This window comes from Nycticebus coucang, chromosome 6, assembly GCF_027406575.1.
Source record: "Nycticebus coucang isolate mNycCou1 chromosome 6, mNycCou1.pri, whole genome shotgun sequence".
Classification (NCBI taxonomy): domain Eukaryota; kingdom Metazoa; phylum Chordata; class Mammalia; order Primates; family Lorisidae; genus Nycticebus; species Nycticebus coucang.
In genome coordinates, this window is record NC_069785.1 from 56,323,999 (window position 1) to 56,343,927 (window position 19,929).

General features: G+C 36.0%; 1 protein-coding gene across 2 annotated transcripts in view; it reads left to right on the forward strand.

Annotated features, from left to right (window-relative positions):
• UNC13C (unc-13 homolog C) overlaps window positions 1–19,929 on the forward strand; it is a 578,086-nt gene that overhangs the window by 181,839 nt on the left and 376,318 nt on the right. Inside the window, exons 4-6 of one of the 2 annotated variants that reach the window (XM_053595673.1) lie at window positions 17,574–17,652; window positions 18,679–18,684; window positions 19,830–19,901. In XM_053595673.1, coding sequence (XP_053451648.1) covers window positions 17,574–17,652; window positions 18,679–18,684; window positions 19,830–19,901 — 157 coding nt within the window. The remainder of the gene's footprint in view (window positions 1–17,573; window positions 17,653–18,678; window positions 18,685–19,829; window positions 19,902–19,929) is intronic. The other variant, XM_053595672.1, reaches the window with a different exon arrangement.

Consider the following 19,929-nt stretch of genomic DNA (forward strand, 5'->3'; position numbering starts at 1 on the left):
CCTAGGACCCATTTATTTCACATGGGGTTCTGATTATCACTGACTCAAAATTTCTAGCTTGGCCGGGGAGGTAAAGTGACCAGTTATCAGGCACTAATATATTCTTGGACCAGCACTTGATAACTGGTGCAAGGTTGCTACTTTTGTTCTATTATCATACTATTTGCTGTTTACAAACAAATTTGACATGCATACTCCTTACCTCAATCCTCAAGGCAAAGCAATGCCAAAAGGTAAGGTAGCTAAGCTCTTACCATGCCAAACTACGGAGGAGAGATCCATGTAATAGGTGTTAGGGACAAATACCAGGCACGCACCTATAGGAAGAGTTCAGCTAGATGTTTGTGTCATTTTCATGCTACTGACCATATTCAGAAATGTGTCTCTTTTCAAGTAGCTATAGTTACATATCACTGATCAGATAATTTTTGCCAAAATCCGAGGAGTCAGATATAGTCAGTACAAACCCACATGTGTTGAAAGAAGACTGCTGAATTGGGTATATGATAAGGTGCTCCTTACAGGAGCTGGATAGAATAAAGATCTTCCCTTTTTTTGCTTCTCCAGCCAAATCCTCCCAAATCAACAGTCTGGTTCTTCTTTCTGTCCTCCACCCTAATTGGATCTATGCTTGTTTTTTTGTTTTAAACACTGGTTTTAAACATGTTTCCAGAATACAGTACTAGTTTGACAGTCTGCTGGCAGAGTTGATTACATATTAAGTTAAACATAGGTGGATTAGTCTTTGTCTAAATAACTATAATTACTTTTTTTGTTGGGTGTCTGTTTTCTAAAGCTCTGTTACAGTGCTAGCACCTGTACCTGAAAATTTCAGGCGTATCCATGAGGAACACACAGTACACATTCTCTCTTTAACCCGTGATTGCTCTAAGGAGGTAAAATGTCCCTAGGCTAAGAAAATAAGAACATTTTGGTCTGCAAAGGAATCTATTTGTTTTCAGTTTTCAGAGGATCTCATCTGTTAGTCTGTTACAATAAAAATATTTGTTCCAAGCCCTGAAGCAAGAAAAAACAAAAAAGCTGGGTTAATTTTTAATTACTCAAGACTCAAATGTGTGTGTATATGCATGCATGCATACATGTTTGTTTTAGTAAGGAGAGTTTTAAAAAAAGATTATTCCATAATGTTTACATATATCAAACCATTATGTTAAACCCCATAAATAAATACATTTATTATTTGTCACATTAAAAATAAAACTCTAAAGAAACAAAGAAATTATTAGTTTTGTTATTTACTGAGTATTTAATATGTGTAAAATCTTATACTAACAAGCATGAAAAGTAAAATTTATATAGTTCCTATTTTGGAGACATTCATAATGTGAGGAAGGTCAGAGGTGAGGGTAAGCAAACAACTTCAGCACGATGCTTAGTGTTTATTACAAACAAAATGGGTATAACGGTAGCGTGCTCAAATTGGTCCTCAGTTATTAAATAAAGTTATTTAAAAGTATGCAGTTGAATCTTTTTTTAAATTGACTCATAACTGTATACATTGAAGCATGTATGGAGTACAATGTGTTGATTTTGTATACATTTTAGAATGCTTACATCAAACTGGTTAATATAGACTTAACCTCCCTTAATTATTGTGTTAAGACATTTATACTCTACACTTTATAGAGTTGACATGTGCCCTTGCAATACGCACCATAGGTGTGTTACTCTCCTTCCATCCACCCTCCTCTGTCCCCGCCCTTCCCCCTCCTCTTCCCTCCTTCAGCCTGGGCTATCGTTGTGTTTTGTCTTTCATATGAAAGTGTGGGTGATTATAAATTGGTTTCATAATAGTACTGAGTACATTGGATACTTTTTCTTGCATTCTTCAGATACTAAGAAGAATATGTTCCAGCTCCATCTGTGTAAACATTATGCAATTGAACCTTGACAACTTTGCATGCTTCTGATCATTTACACAGCCCCGGGAGTCACTCCTCTGTGTACCCTCATGGATTGCAGACAAATGATTTTGTGCCAGATGGGCAGGTTGAGGAAGACGTTTTTCAATTTTCTAACATCACAGTTCTGTTCTGTAGCACACTTGAAATTTTCAGACGTAAGAGAATGTTCTCCAGTCCAATGGTCCTAAAAGTCTACCAGCCAGAGGAATTGAAATCACATATCCAGGGAGGAAAAGGCAAAAATGGAGCTCTGGAGGGAGAGAAATCACAGATTGGGATTCACTGGACAGAGAAACTTTTAAAAAATATAATTGATTATATTTTTATGTTTTTTATATACATTGTTATCATATTTTACCCTGGCATGTTTGGATCCATTGGATTCCATGTTGGAATCCTTCCAACACCCTACTGACAATTCTTGACTGACAATTCATTAAAACAGTACATGATGTCTGCTATTGTTTTTACAAAATTTGATTTTAATTCTACCCTAAGAATTCTGTAACTTCTGTTACAATAACAAGACATCCATGGGAATGATATACAACCAGGGTGTGACTCGGTTGTATTGTACAACTCAGGGACTTACTAAGATACACAGAGTGGGAATTTTCTTTACTCTTCTTTATTCTTATCCTTCCCGGTGAGTAGAACCTGAAACGACTTTCTTGTTACTGCCTAGCAAAGCTAAACCACTGTGTTGGATGTGGCTATGTTTTGTGTTCCTATTACCACAGAACTGGGAAACTATAAACGAGGATACAAGAAACATTGTCTAGTAATAAGAAGGCTGTGGGCTGGGAAAGTCTGGGAGCCACCTGATAGCTTTAGTCTGTGCTGTCAGGTACTGTTAATTTTTATGAGTGATACAAGAGGAATTCTTAAAAACCTGAGGGATTTGAATATGCAACATACTTCTAAAAAACCATATAATTAAAAGAAATCTATGGCTTTAGCTTTGAGAAAATATATAATTGTTTCTTTGCTAGTGGGTATTTGATTGTATTTAATGACTTTCAAATAAAACCCATTAAGAAGCTGGTCTTTCATTTATTATGAATGATTGTACTTTATAAACTGTGTAAATGGATGATGAGATTTTCAAGAAAGAAATTACAAAAAAAAAAAATAGCTTCAAACTAAGGGGCATTCTTACACACATTTTTATATTAATTACAGTTTTGAGCCACAGAAGCCTGGTTCAACTAAAGCCCTGACTGGAGGTCCTGTATAGAACAAGATTTTTAAGAGAAAGTTTGGGGCTGGGCACAGTGGCTCACACCTGTAATCCTAGCACTCTGGGAGATCAAAGGGAGTGGATTGCTTAAGTTCACAAGTTTGAGACCAGCCTGAGCAAGAGGGAGACCTCATCTCTAAAAATAGCCAGGCATTGTGGAGGCTGAGGCAAGAGGATTGCTTGAGCCCAATACTTTGAGGTTGCTGTGAGCTGTGACACTGCAGCCCTCTACACAAAGTGACAAAGTGAGACTCTGTCTCAGAAAGAAAAAAAAAAAAGAGAGACAGTTTGGAGGTTGCATTTTTTGGTTGTTCTGTAGCAGGTGATAATGCCTGAGGTTAATTTAGATGCACATAACATTATGGAAGGAGTAAGAAAGAAGGTGTTTGGAATAGGGAACTGAAAGTCCCAGAAAAGCCTATACCGTCTACTTGATATGTTAAGCAAATGAGTACATATTATAACTGAGTTGTTAGAAATTGATCCCTGACACATCACATTGTTCCCAAGCACAATATTGAGAAAACCAGCAAGAGAATATTAAAAGCTACATTTGGGTTTTTACTTTTTCAACTCCTTGTAATAAAAACCTATGACCATTTGGTTGTTTTTTTCTATAAAATAAAAAAAGATGTTTAATTATTGGAAACGTAATTTGTAATCTCCTCTCTCACCAGGATAGTGAAGTATTGATATCCCTTTTATCTCTTCAGAAACTTAAAAAACTGACATTAGCTTTGAAAAAAATAAAGATGAATAATTACTAGTTAGCACTTCTGAAACCATGTTTCAAAGGGTTTGAAACAAAGTGTCTGTCTAAAGTGTTAAGGAGCATTATGGAGCTTTAAGAGGTCAAAGGCCCAAGAAAGGACAAAGTAATTCAGTAGAGCACAGCCTGTCCTTGACAGTGAGGCCATTTCTTCTTTAAAATATTATGGCAGTTTGAATTGGGAATTTTACCAGAGTTCATGAAGTGGAAAGGAGGGGTTGACAAAGAAAGCGGTGAAACCACCTCAGTCAAGACCCTCATTAAAGAATCCATTAAGGAACCCAGGATTACTCCAGCAATCTCTTACCGTCCCTCTGTCTCCTTTATTTGTCCTCCAATCCACCATGAATAGCTCTGCCAGCCTAGTCTTCTTAATACACCTTTCTCCTCCTGTCAGGCTAGTGGCTAAATCCTCCTGTAGAAAGACGGATACAGTGTTTTTTATTCGAGATGAATAAGCTGAGATAGACTGGAGATGGGGGAAATTAGTTATTAGAAAGTCAGCAAAAAGAATTTGAGGCATAATAATAAATTCATAACAAATATATGCTGATCAAAATGTAAAGGAAGATTCATTTTTCAATTTTTTTTTAATTTTTTAATTTTTTTTTGAGACAGACTCTCACTATGTCACCCTGGGTAGAGTGTGGTGGTGTCACAGCTCACAGCAACCTCAAACTCTTGGGCTTAAGCGATTCTCTTGCCTCAGCCTCCCAAGTAGCTGGGATTACAGGCGCCCACCGCAATGCCCGGCTATTTTTTTTTAATGGTTGTCATTGTTGGTTAGCAGGCCCAGGCCGAGTTCGAACCCTCCAGCCTCAGTGTATGTACCAGCGCTCTAACCACGGAGCTACAAGCGCTGATCCCTAAAGAAAGATTCAAATGAGAAAGAATGTATGAATGACAGAGAGAGATTGAGAGAAGAAAAATGGACAGGGCTTGACACTCTTTGGACATTAGAGGCAAAGGAGAGGGAAAGGAGAGGACAGCAGTAATGGTCTAGGGCCCAGAGTATTTCTAGTTCACTATTAATAATACAAGTGTCTTGGACAAGCGTTTATACTCTTTGTACCCCAGTTCCCACACCTCCAGAATCCAAGAATATTGGAATATATCATTTCATAGGTTGCTTCAATTTTACAACTAGGATTGGCAATTACTTGTTATTTTAAATCTCTTTGCACAACTTGTGGTGATACCCAAAACAGAGACATCCAAAGGAAACATCTAAAAATATTTGCAGAAAAACTAATTGGTTCTAAAATGGATGTATTGGCTGGAAAGTGCTGACGTGTTTGTGGACATATTCAAGAACATTTAAAAACTGTTTATTGATACCCACTGTGTTCCAGGCACACAGCCAAATAGGCATGTTCTTTGCCTACTTCAATGGAGTCACTCCATAGAGATTTATTAGAGAAAATTTATTAGAAAAAATTGTACTGGATTTACTAGAGAAAGAAACAGGGAGGGAAAACAATGTGGAGAGAAAGGAAAACATTTAAAAATAATGGGAAATTCACCATGCCAGTTCACAATTTATTAATACATGCCCGGAATAAGCAAGATGAAAGATGTAGATATTCTGTACTTTTAAGTTTCATTTTCCTCTTAGCTCTCGGGCATGAACATTATTGTTCTGCTGAGCATAATTTGATATATTTTACTTTACAACCTTGGCTTTTAAACTTAAGCCAATTACTTCATCTTGTGTTCAACCAAGGAAGAAAGCCTCACTCCAAGGCATGAGGAAATGTGGCCCTTCTGGCCTTATTCAGACATGGTGTGTTGATCTGTAACATGGCTCCCTCCAAAGAGATCATCAAAGCTTACTTCAGAGTACTATGTGCAATTTCCAGTAAAGGAAAACATCCTGCTTTATGGCCACAGTTAAGAGAATCTAGGGGTTAATGGAAAGAAGGTGGTGGTGTCTGGAACCAGGAGTACTGGAGAGGAACGTTGTTCTTTGAAGTTTATTTCCCTTTTGAGGCAGGACTGAGAAAACTATTTGAGAAGATAAAAGCAGTGTTTTTCAGAAATTATTGTTAACAGAAAAATAAACTTGGTTGAATCATCTGTGAGACTCTTTTCTGATGTGAAATTAACTAACGAGGATTAGGCTTGTAGACGAGGATGAGGCAAAGAATTAGCTCCACCCGAGGTAGCATCATGAGGGCTAAGGTGCTAACCAAGGAGCAGCAGAGGAAAGACGTCTGGACTAAAGCAGAGTCAAAGGGGAAATTAATAGAGCTCAAGGAACAATGTGGGATGCAAACACAGTTCTGGCATTCTGCCCTTCTTTTATTATTGTTTATCATATGTGTCATTTTGTCATTTATTGTGATGAAGTATAACATAGAAATCATAGGATAAATATTTAAAACATTAAAAACTTGGCACATGCTAATTTAAAAGGAGCAACAGTCAATGATTTCATCTAATTCGTCAATAGTAAAGGAACAAGTAAGATGCTGAGACTGGTTCAGAGGGACAGGTATGAATATACCAATCAAAAGATCTTTGAAATAATTTTGCAGACACATGTAAAGCTGTTTGACTTCTGAAAGGGCAATCACATTCAAAGTTTTCTTTCCTACTAGACCCATGTCCAATACCATCAATTGCTTTTGTCCCTTTGCATTGTTATGTACGGGAATAGTTCGAATGACTCTCACAGGAGTTTCTGCAATTGTGTCAGGGTTCTGGCAGGTTAACCTTTACCCCTATGAAGTTTTAAAATAGCCTCATCAACAGAAAATTGTTCCAAGGTGTCCATCCTTAATACTTTAGAGTACTACTCTATTTGTGTGTGTGTGTGTGTAATTCCATTTATAGAAAACATCCAAATAAGCAAACTCATATAGAGACAGAATGCACTTAAGTGGTCACTGGGGGCTGGGGAGAGGAGGAGAGGGAGAGAAAGTGACTGCCTACTAGGTACAGGGTTTCCTTTGGAGGTGATGGATAATGCTATGGAACAAGATAGTGAAGGTTACACAACTTTGTGAATGTTCTAAATGCCACTGATTTGTGCCTTGACCATCTTAAATATGAATTTTACTGCAGTTTTTTAAAAATAATATTTTATTTACTTGACTTCTGAATGCCATACAACATAGATTTGTTTTCTTTATTTTTTTAAATTAAATCATAAATACATAGATCATGTATACATTAATGCATTTCTGGGGTACCTGCAAGGGTAGAGTACTACTCTAATAGGAAGATCTACTGGATTTTGTCCAGCACTCTACCGAAAGGACAATCAGTAATCTTTTTTACTTATTTCCAAATTTTGTATAATTTTTCTTAGAAAATATTTGATAGAGTGGTACTTTTCCAAACATAATTTTAATTCAAAAAATGCTTGTGTAATGCTTTTGTAGATACCTTCTCTTCTTTTAATTCTCTATAGGGATAGCTAGGAACAAGTTCTTGTTGGCTAGGGGCTGTGTTACTCACCTGTTTCTTAGTTGGGAGGATGTAAATACCCCAGGGCAGCAGTGGGTCAGCATACATTCAATCAGCTTCAGTACTGTTCCTGTCTGCAACAAGTCTCTGCAAAATGATTGTAGAGACATACGTACATATGTACATCCCAAAGGTACATGATCTACTTACATGTGTTATCTCAATCAATGCTCCCAACAATGTTGTAAGGCAAGTATTTTTTTTTTTTTGATTTTTTATAAGAGATAACTAGATTCAAACACTCTAGTACTTATTGGCCTAGTAAATACTAGACTTTTATCTCTTCCCTGTGACTAAGTCCTTGTCTATGAACCCTTTATAGTGTTAGGTCCCTGACCTTCACCTTTGCTCCTCAGGCTTCTGTCTGCTTTTCCCAGGTATTATTTAAAAGATAAAAATCTAAATCTTAAACCAATACCATGGTTTCTTTCCTGTCTCATCCCTCTGGTGCCAAGGCCTATTCACTTTAACCTCCACTTTTCATTCATCTTTGCTACATACCAGAGTTGGTTCTAGGGAAGCAGAGATAAATAAGATTGATTTCTTGATTGTTTGAAATATATTTTATTGTAGGGCCATTCCCTGTATAGAAACATTACCTGTTTTATTGGGTGTATGACAGAAGACTTATAAAGTGGGTCTGAAACATATTCCTTGCCCAGTTCAACCCCATAGTAGGACATTCTTTTTCAGTAACAAATGCTTTTCTTTCACCCCACACACGGGCTGACAAACTCATCTGAGGGGAATGAGGAGCTCTAATTTGCATCTCCCTCCCCTTACCTTCCTGCTGAGAATCCCTGATGTTCAAGTGTATAGTGTGGGTTGCCCTGGGAGGAGGTGTTTACACCTGCCTTATGGGTCCATGAGTGTGATGTCCAAGTTTTGTTTGATAGGGAAGTTGGTGTTACTCTGTGCTACTTGGAGAGGAGGCAAGTACCAGAAAAAAGAATGGTGGAGTTAAAACAAACAAACAAACCAAGAAGTGTGGAATGGAGTGATGTCACTGAGGATCGTCAATGAGTTTAGGATGGTTGGAATAGAGGAGAAGTTGGAAGAAGTCAGAAGGGATGAGACAGAGGGACAACTGTATCTTACTAGGATGTAAAAGGGTTTGTCTATATCATGTAACCAATCAGGGGCATTGAGTATGAAAATGACCTGTTTACAGTTATGATATAGAAAAACAATCTCTCTGATGGCAGTTTAAAAAAATGGGCTGGCCAAAAAGCTGGGATATTAGGTAAAATGGCGAGAACTGGACTAAGACACTGTTGGTGGGAAAGTTCAGAAGGGGGAACACTGCCAAAAATATTCTATTTTACCAATTCCACAACAAACATGTATTGTGCAGTATAACAAATCTATATGTAACCATCAGTGGATGTTTTCTTAAAAATGCTGGCAGACAGGCAAGTGGCTAGGATGCCAGCCACATATACTGGGTTCGAATCCAGCCCGGGCCTGCCAAACAACAATGACAACTACAACCAAGAAATAGCTGGGTGTTCTGGCGGGCACTGGTCATCCCAGCTACTTAGGAGGCTGAGGCAGGAGAATCACTTGCGCCTAAGAGTTTGAAGTTGCTGTGAGCTGTGACGTTACAGCACTCTACCAAGGGAGACAGCTTGAGACTCTGTCTCTGAAAAAAAAAATGTTGGCAGACAAGCAGCAATTGTAAGAGTTTCATTGTTTATACACTTGTACACGTCCAAAATTAGTTAAGTGTCCTGGAAAAATATCACAGTTTTGACTGTTTTTGCCGGTGACATGGCCAGACAACTACAATGTTTTATTGTTTCATTTAAAAACAGTAAGGATGATTTGAGGAAGGGTAGAGTCCTGTTTATCTCATTTTGTGTTTTTCTGTAAGGCTGAGAGCCTACCAACAGCAAAACGTGTGGCACAGCTGTTTGCTGTTTGGAATAAAAGCAATAATAATGGAGTGGCATCTTATAAAATACTAAATCACCGATGCTCTTGATGGCTTAGTGGATAATATTTTGGAAAAAGTTCTACACACTGACAATTCTGATGAAGAGTGGTTCTAAAATTTGGAATTCAAAAAGTTTAAGGAATAAGTTAATTTATTTTGCTTATATTTTCCTTTTCGTGCATAGGAAAAATGATTGATTAAATGACAAAACTCTGTCATAGATTAAGTCATTTTAAGAGGGCCCTACATTTAAATTCAAATTGCTAAGAAAGCATGGGATCAGAATTATTTAATTTTTTTCATAATAGTAGATGAAATAATGCTCTATCTATGGTACATGATATCTTCGCTTTGATAAAGTATTTAGGAATTGGTGATTAATTGTATGTGGGGAAGTGATCATTTATTGCACAGACACAAATATTCAGTGTTAACAATAATAAAAAAAAAAGAGAATAAAACATCCTGAGTAATTTGCAGCAGGTGAATATTTAAGTGAGGTATATAATTGTCATCAGGAAAATTGTAGTAATTGTATTTAAAATACATAATGTTAAGCAAAAAAAAAAAAAAAGCAAATTATATCCTTGTATGGTTCTAATTAAATACCTAAATAAATATAAATAATTTGTTTTAATGTCTGAAAGAGACTATAGCTATATTCAGGAATGGAGATTTAGAATGAATGAATCTTTTACATTGCCTTAATATTCTATAATGCTAAAGATTACATATCCCTGTCCAATAATTGTCTTAGAAACACAGACATAAACAGAATCACTCTCCATTTGTGTTTTTTGGCCAGTAGTTTTCAACTAATTTTAAAACTTCTTTAGCTATAAATGAAGTCTACTAATTTGTTTGATTTCTAATGGAAATTAGCTAGTCTACAAATATTAGCCAAAAATAGCCATCAACTTCCATTTGTGGAAATAGCACACCTTTGTTCAGAATCAGAAAAATATTCCTTTGGAAGATTTCTTTGATAATTTTAGTTTTTAAAATTGTCTTTGTGTTTTTTTTAGTTACTATTTTTAAAATCACAAATAAAATTGTATCTATCACAGATATTATGTTTTGAAATATGTACATTTGGAATGACTAAATCTAAGTAATTAACATATGTGTGACCTTACATAGTTATCAATTATTTGGTGAGATCACTTACCATTACTTTCTTAGCATTTTTCAGAAATGTAATACCTTGTTATTAATGTCAGTCACCGTGTTGTACAGTAATAGACCTCAGTAACTTATTCGTCTTATCTCTCACTACAATTTTGTGTCCTTTAACCAACAACTCCCCTCCCCCACTTTCCCTACCAGACACCCCTGATAACTCCCTTTCTACCCTCCAGTCCTAGGAGGTCAACTTTTTAAATTCCCCGTGTGGTTGAGATCACGCAGGGTTCATCTTTCTATGTCTGGCTTATTTCCTGTAACATAATGTCCTCCGGGCTCGTGCATGTTACTGCAAATGGCAGGATTTCATTCTTGTTTAAGATGAAATAGTATTATGTTGTGTATGTGTTACCACATTTTCATCATTTATTTATCTGTTGTTGAACAGGTAGGTTTATTTCGTGTACTGGCTGTTGTGAATCACGTGATAATAAACATAAGAGTGCAGATGATTTTTCAACATACTGATTTAATTTTTTATAATAGCTAGTATGTATCAGATAGATGATAGGGTCATTCTCTTTTTAATTTTTTGAGGAACCTCCTTACTGTTTTTCATAATGGCTCTACAAATCTCTATTACCACCGTGTATAAGTGTTCCCTTTTCTTAATGTCCTTGACAGCACTTGTTACCTTGTCTTTTTGATAACAGCCATTCTCACATGACATCTCATTGTGGTTTTATTTTACCTTTCATGGTGACTAGTGATATTGAACACTTTTTCTTTTTCTTTGTTTTTTTTTTTTTGCAGTTTTTTGCTGGGGCTGGGTTTGAACCTGCCACCTTTGGTATATGGGGCTGGTGCCCTACTCCTTTGAGCCACAGGCACCATACCTGCTCAATAACTTTTCATACAATACTCTCCTGGTGCCTTGGGGGTCTTTTCCAATCTGTATACATTCATATGTTATCAGATTGATTTTGAATGGAAGTAATTATTCTGTACTTAATATCATATGTCTTTAAAGTTACAGAGTATATGTAATTTGTATAGTTTGTATTGTATCTATTTTGTAACAGGACAACTGAGTCAAGATACTTAGCAATAGACTTTTACATCTCAGATTTTACTAAATTCAGTAAACTCTTTTCAATATTATAGAAAAACTGAGAAACAGAACTACTGACATATTAAAACTGTTAACTAAATATAAATTTCAAAGGTCTCACCACAAAAAATAAGGGAGGTAATGAATATGTTAACTAGCTTGATTAACAGTTCACACTGTATACCTCTATCAAAACATCACATTGTACCTCATAAATATGTATGATTATAATTTTCAATTAAAAAATAAATAAAATAAAATATTATTAATAAGGCCAGGCCTGGTGGCTCATGCCTGTGATCTTAGCAATCTGGGAGGCCAAAGTGGGTGGATTGCTCACAAGTTCAAGACCAGTCTGAGCAAGAATGAGATGCTGTCTCTAAAAAATAGCCAGGCGTTATGGTAGGTGCCTGTAGCCTTAATTATTCGGGATGTTGAGACAAGAGGATGGCTTGAAGCCAGAACTTTGAGGTTGCTGGGAGCTATGACACCATGGCATTCTACCCAGGGGTACAAAGTAAGACTCTGTCTCAAAAATAACTAACTAACTACCTAAATAAATAAATAAATAACTTTTATTAATAAAAATCATGTAAGACAGCAAATGTAGAATTAGCTCATATCTTACTTAATTTAGCTTTTAATGTAATACCTATTTTGTTTAAATTAGATTTTAATATAATATCTATTTCCATAGATTTCACCTTTTTATCCCATCTGTAATACCTGTAGTCTAGGTGTACAGTCTAGTCTCCTTTTTCCTAGGGGAAGGGGACACTTAAATAGCTGGGAAGGAACCATTTCAGAAAGATTAGATTTTATGATCTGAAAATAACAGTGTCTGGAAATTCATTGAAAAAAAATCCAAATGTTGACAACATTCCTGATCAACTGATACATGACTCTTATTTCCTCTCCCCAAAACCTGTTGAGTATGAAGAACATGAAGTTAGAGGTAAAATAATGCTACAAAGGATATCAAGCTGTGCCATAACTGGCTGTATGATCTGGACCTGAGTAAATTGTTTAGTTTCATTAAGTATAAATTAGATTAGTCATGCACACACACACACACACACACATCCCCAGTTAATACGGTTGTAAATATGGAGCATGGTGAGCCCTAGACCATGGGTTCAAATCCTGGCACTGCCATTTTTTGCTTAGGTAGTGAATTTGGGGATGAATCTGAAAAATTCTATGTCTCTATTTTCTCATTTATAAAATGAGGGAAAAAGTTATACCTATTCCACATAGGGTATTTTAAAAATAAAATTAGGTAATTTAAGTAAAGTGCTTGGAATAATAAGTACTCAATAAATGTAAGCATTATAGCTGGCCCTGGGCAAGTACCACATAAATATCAGCTATCATTAGCTAGTTTGCTGCCTATAGTCAGGGTCATCTTAATTCAATCAGCCGTAACAAAAACAATGGAAATCAAGTGGTTTATTTCCTAGAATGAGACCTGCTCTCATTCTAGGCCTGTTTTGATAACTTCCTCTCACTTCATGAAACCTAGACTATTTCTTCTGGATTTTAATTATTGTACATGAACTTGACCTCTTGCACAGAAGGTTAGGAAGTCTTCTGATAAACACTACAAAATACTTTGCATTTGTGTAGACCTTCAGAGTATTTATCAGGTGCTTCCTAATCATGAGGGCCAATAGGGCAGACTGTTTTTTAAGATCTAAGTTTGCTTTATTATTAATTGGTAAATAGGCTCATGGAAGTGTATATTTATCTCAATTTCTTAAGCTAATGGTGAAAATGTAAAAGTATGAGGAAATAAAACATGATAAAGAACATTTTTGAGGCTACCTGTGAAGGTTAATAGAGCAATTTTATTGTCGTGCAATTTTCCAAATTACCAAATATAAGTTCAGTAAAATTAAATGACAAACTCAGAAGAGGCCAAGATAAATTTTAAATGCATTTCTTCTCACTTGAACTCATTATTGCCCAGATTTGGCTTGCAGCCTTGGATATCTCTGCTCTGCTGATACAAGCATAGAAGTGAAGTGTCAGCCCCAAGAAAATATATTCGTATGTATAACTAATTCCAAACTCAAGATTCTGGGTGCACCTTGAAAATTTGAATTAAGTTTCTTGAGAGAGGAAACATAAAGGGAAAAAATAGTGATTACTGATAGGAAGAAAACAAATAACTCATTTTTATACTGTGCAGTTTATAAATCACTTTTTCTACCATTATCTGAATTGAGCATGTTTCTTTACATAGCTATGAAAGCCACATTATTTAGGGGCTAAAAGATTTCAAAACAATTGAAGATAGCAAGAGGGTGTCATTAACCTGTTCTGGGGTGAAGGAGATTTTATTCCTGCGGACTTTAAGTCATTATGAATACTGTTCACAGAGAGGTAAAAATAGAAACTGCTTTGAATCACAGTCTGAGATTGGAGTAAAGGAAACTGGGATTTTTCTTTCTTTTTTATTTTTTAATTTCAGGTTAAGGTGAAGGTACAAACAACCAGGTCACAATATGTGAATTTGTTAGGTAGAGTCCCTCTTATAATTGTGTACCACACCCAGAAGGTATGCCATACACCCCTACATTGTGTGCATGCAGGGGAGCACCCCAAACTCCCCCTCCCTTCATCCCTTCCCCAGGTTCAATTCAACTCATTGAATTGAAATGAGTTTTTCTCCTGTGTGGTCCTGAATTAGATCATCTACTGGCTTCATATTAGTATTGGGTACATTGGATATTTGCTTTTCCATTCCTGTGATACTTTACTAAGAATGTGTTTTAACTCCATCCAGGTTAATACAAAAAAATGTAAAGTCTTCATCTTTTTATGGCTGAATAGTATTCCATGGTACACATAGACACAGTTTGTTAATCCATTCCTGAGTTGATGGGCATTTAGGTTGTTTCCACATCTTGGTGTTTGTAGATTGAACTGCGATAATCTAGTGCAAATGTCTTTATAATAAAATGATTTTTTTTTTCTTCTGGGTAGATGTCTCGTAATGGGATTGCCAGGTCAAATGGGAGATCTAATTTGAGTTATTTGAGGATTCTCCATAGAAGTTTGTAGTTTCACCAACAGGGTGAAAGTGTTCCCTTCTCTCCACTTCTGCACCAGCACCTACAGCTTTGGGACTTTGTGATGTGGGCTAATCTTACTGTTGTTAGGGGATGTATCAGGGTGGTTTTGATTTGCATTTCTCTGACAATTAGGGATGATGAAAATTTTTTCATGTGTTTGTTAGCCATTCATCTGTCTTCCTCAGAGAAGGTTCTGTTCATGTCTCTTGCCCAGTGATAGATGAGATTGTTTGCTCTGTTTTTATTGATTAATTTGAACTCTCTGTAGATCCTAGATATCAAACTTTTGTCAACTTCATAACATGCAAATATCTTTTCCCATTCTGGAGGTTGTCTTTTTGCTTTGATTGTTGTATCCTCACCTATGCAGAAGCTTTTCAGTTTAATTAAGTCCTATTTATTTTTGTCATTGTTCTAATTGCCACTGAAGTCTTCTTTATAAAATCCTTCCCCAGGCTGACATCCTCAAGAGTTTTTCTTATACTTTGTTCCAGGGATTGATCATTTCATGTCTTATAATCTTTTATCCATCTTGAAGCAATTTTAGTAAGTGGTAAAAGGTGCATGTCCACTTTCAGTCTTATACACACGTGTGGTTACCCAGTTCTCCCAGCACCATTTATTGAATAGCCCCAGTGTATACTTTTGTTTGTTTTATCAAAGATCAGATGGCTGTAAGAGACTAGTTTCATCTTTGGTTTTCTATTTTGTTCTAAATGTCTATGTCTCTACTTTTGTGCCACTACCATGCTGTTTTGATTGGAAAGATTTTTCAAGAAATAATTCATGTAACCCTTTTCCCTCGTATTTTATGTGTTGAAGGTGGGAGGGTCATGTGTGAATTGGCAGGGAGAGGGAAGGAATATGGAAAGAGGAGAGGCGGGAAGTGAGAAGTTACCTGATGGAGCAGTAGGTGTGCATTCTGACCATGGGGACTTTGACTCACTGTGCCTATCACAGCCCTTCGCCTAAAAGATGACAATTGGCATTATTAGGGGCAATTAGGGGAACCACATTAGCTTCTGTATCATACAATTGGTTGTGGAGAGGATAGTAAACTCCACCCTCCCTTCTGTACACATTCTCTTACCTTCTTTTCTCCTTTCCTCTTTCTTAATCTCTGGTCCACATTTACTCCTTTCCCTTCTGCAATCTAAACTAAAGACAACTTTTATTTGAAATGCACGACAGAATTCTTTGCTTACCACTGATCTCTTTTGTGTACATTTGCAATGGTTTTAGTATTTCACACTTACTGTTTGATCCTCACTTACAAACATAAAGTTATGGTGTTATTACTCTTCACCTATTGCTTTTTTATCAATATTACTATTTTGTTTTATTACTGTTAAACCTGAATTACATGATGCATTTGGTGAATTGTGCAAGGATATCATGCGAGTCATTGATACTTTGAGAAGTGTTCAAGTTAGGAGTGTAGCTCCTAAGAAAAATCCAGTAAGATAAAAAGTTAACATTTATGGGAGGCACCTGTGGCTCCAAGGAGTAGGACCCTGGCCCCGTATGCTGGAGGTGGTCTGTTCAAACCCAGCCCCAGCCAAAAACTTCAAAAAAAATAAAATAAATAAAAAAGAAAAAAAGTTACCATTTATTAAGCTAAGCAGCAAGAACATAGAGGCCATCTCTCTTGTCAGTGGGAAATTGGAGTATAAAATGCTGGCAGCCTATCATTGGCTGTAGTAGTTTATTTCAGTGACAGCTGCCCAGCTAGCACCCAGAGGCATAAACTGTCTTGTTCATGGTAAATGAGCTGACCCTGAGCAAGAGGTCAGCAAGAGGTTTGTAGTTCAAATGAACACAAAGAGATGCTATCATCAGTGATTTTAGCATCTTTTTGGTTTTACAAAATGACTATATTTGAAGCAGTACAAAGTCAAATTCATTGTGTCAAACTCATTTTTTAAAAAACATACAGATTCATCTGTCTTTTAAAAATATTTTGTGAAATGATGCATGCTTATAAAAAACAATGACCATTATCAGATTTATAACATAATGAGAATCTTCTTTTCTCTTACCTAATCACTCCACAGAGGAAACTATAGTTATCAATTTCATGATTATTCTTCTGGATATTTTCTGTACAAATGTAAAGACGCACACATTTGGGATTATACTAAATTTACTAATGTGGAAATTTTACCTTTTTACTTTAAATATTTTGAATATTTTTATATGTATACATATATATTTATTTCTTCCATTTTAACTATTGCACTCTTCCCATTAATTTATTTCCTGAGTATACTATTGATGAGTATGGAGATAACCTAGTTTTTGTCGCTATTATAAAAAATTGCAATGGACATCCTCATGCAACAAATTCATTCTGTGCATTTTTCTGTGGGATAAATTCAGATGAGTGGAACTTCTGGTATAAAGTAATCACTAATGTTTTCAACAGGTCCATGACCTTTTGAGATGGCATCTCTGTGATTAATCTGCAAAGATTAATCTAAAAATATTATTTTTAGAATAAATGTAATTTCTCTACCATTGCAGACAGATAAACTTACACCCCAAAATAAGTTCTGGTACAGAAGGAAACAGTACAAAGTCCCATCTATCTAATAATTTTGATTCTCCACTCTGTGTAAAGCAGTGTCTCTAAGCAGACCATGTTGATCTTAAAGTTTCAACATATGGGACTATCCAAGAAGATAAGTGATCAACAGTTGTGGTCGGTAGCTAGAATCTTCTTCCCTCATTCTGGACCAAGTCCTAGAGCCTTTGATTTTTTCTGCTTTGTGAATTTATTGAAAGCCATGTATCCATTTAATATTTTTCACAGCCTGTAAGCTGTGGTTTAACAGTGTTTTTTTAATTGTTTTTATTTATTTTTTGTCATAGGGAGTCATCTTACCTGTGGAAATTATTTATTGCTTTTCTTTCCCCTTTCAGGGCTGGATGGGGACTTTATGGTATTGACAGTATGCCAGATCTCCGCAGGAAAAAGACTTTGCCTATCGTGCGAGATGTGGTGAGTTATGCCTGTTTAATTCTCTTTGATTTCATGGGTTGCCTTTTTCTTTACTAAAATGTAATAACCTTCTCATCAACTGCCTAGCCTGTGAGTATTTCACAGAATAAAATAAATGAGACCACATTCTACCAAGTGTTCTATTTATTATTACTTTAAAATCAATTAGATGGAGGAAATAACTCTAACACTTTGACAGCTTTGATATTAGCTGAAATTACGAATTGAGTTACAAGGACCCTATAATTGAGCAAAAGAAATTACACAGCGTGCCAACTAAGCTTCTGCAACTGGGCTTTGATATGTTCAGTGTTACAAATGACCACAAGTTTAATTTGCAAAATTTAAGGCTCAATTTGAACTTCTTTACTATAACCCAATAGACTTGAATACTTTAGAAAGCAGGTAGATAATATCAATCCACTCTTCATTCTACTAAGGTCAATTCTAGCCAAATCAATAACCTCTCTTACTAGCTAAAGAAAACCATAGCTTCCATGTCATTAAATTCTTCATTATTCCTGATCATGACTCTGAATATATCATTCTCCTCTAATGAAATATGCTGAGACCACTTTGAAAAGAACTGATAGTGATCTATACTAAATTAAAAAAAAATAGTCCATAAGCCTGGAAAAGGAAGGATTTTCTGTCGTCCAAAATGTCTTCATATTTTTATAGGCATATTTTAATAATTTATAATATGAAAAATAGTACTTCCCCCGGAGAAGCCTAAATTCCCTTTTAGCAACAGTGCGCATAATTTTGAATATAAGTAATTTTTCATTTTGCTAAGAAAACTTGGCATATTAAGACTATCACTTTGATTTTAACATATGGTCTTGACTGAAAAGGTCTGAGACTGGAAAGCATGACACGTCGGTACAATGAGCCCAGATTCCTGCCTTTGTTGTGTGGACATTATTTTGAAGTGTTTGGCTAATTTGATATTGTTATGTATTTTTTCTTAACTCTCATATGTCTAATTACTCATACTTTGTTTCCTCTCACTCCTGGAATCTTCAGGCCATGGTAAGTGCTTTTCGATTTATTTCATTAATAGTTGCTGATCTTCTTAAGCATACTCTGCGCTTACTCATGGAGTAAATGAGGGTGAGATGGGGAAGTGAAAAGACAGAGACATACAAGATGAAGGAGTTTGAATTCTCCAAGGTGTAATATTTAGTTAATTTCTGAAAGACCCGATTATGTACACCACAGGAACAAACACAGACAAATGCAATTTACTTAATCAGAGATGGAAGATTATCTTGGGTAAATGCTTGGAGGTAAACCTCCTATAGGTTCCTATGGTATGGTTGGGTTGAGTGGAGACTGACATCCTTAATCAGATATGAGCCAGATTTTATCTGAGTGGATTACTCTGTATGCCCGAGAAGATACTTTTATTACCACATGAGGCTTAGGGATGATCAGGAATGCATTATTTCACTGTGACTTCCCTTTGCTCCTCATGGAATATCAGATTTAATATTCTCATATGGAACTTCTAACTTCTAAAATTCTCTACGGCATGGCCAAATTTATTGTATTGCATATGGTTTTAAGTAGGAGCAGGGGATGTTGTTTCTGTTTTATAGGTATGAGACCTAAGGGGACTTGATTCTTATTTAAAATTACCTAAGTTAGAAGAATTTAAATAAGGAAAATAAATGCAGATATAATGATTCTCAGTAGATAAAAGGAACACTCAGAAGAAAATATTCTGAACAGATATGTAAGAAAATTCTAGGGAACTGTGAACAATTGAAAAACCATCTAATACCAATTATAATTCAGGAATATCGCCCAAGTCAGGCTGGCTTTGTATCAGTGGTCATGTTTTATGAAAAAATTGTGATTGTGACCACTACAGGAGTGGTCATGATCTTCTTGCTACCCTAGAAATGTTGGGCTGGTCATCTTGCCTTGCTGGGCCTCAGTTTCATCCTCTATAAAGTTTAGGGATCTGATTCAGTGATCTCCAGGGTCTTTCCAGTTTTAGGATCCTGTGATTCCGTGTTCCAGATGTGTTGGCTGATTACTGAAAATGGTACGTCCCTATGACCTAAAACACGAACAGCGATAGCCGATATTCTTCTATGTGCCTTCTGATGAACATTATGTATATGGCAACATCTCTATGTATTAATAAGTCATAATTCTATTTATTTTAGACATTGGCTGCCCGGAAATCTGGACTGTCCCTGGCTATGGTGATTAGAACTTCACTGAACAACGAGGAACTGGTAGGCGCAATGTCAATCACTACTGATA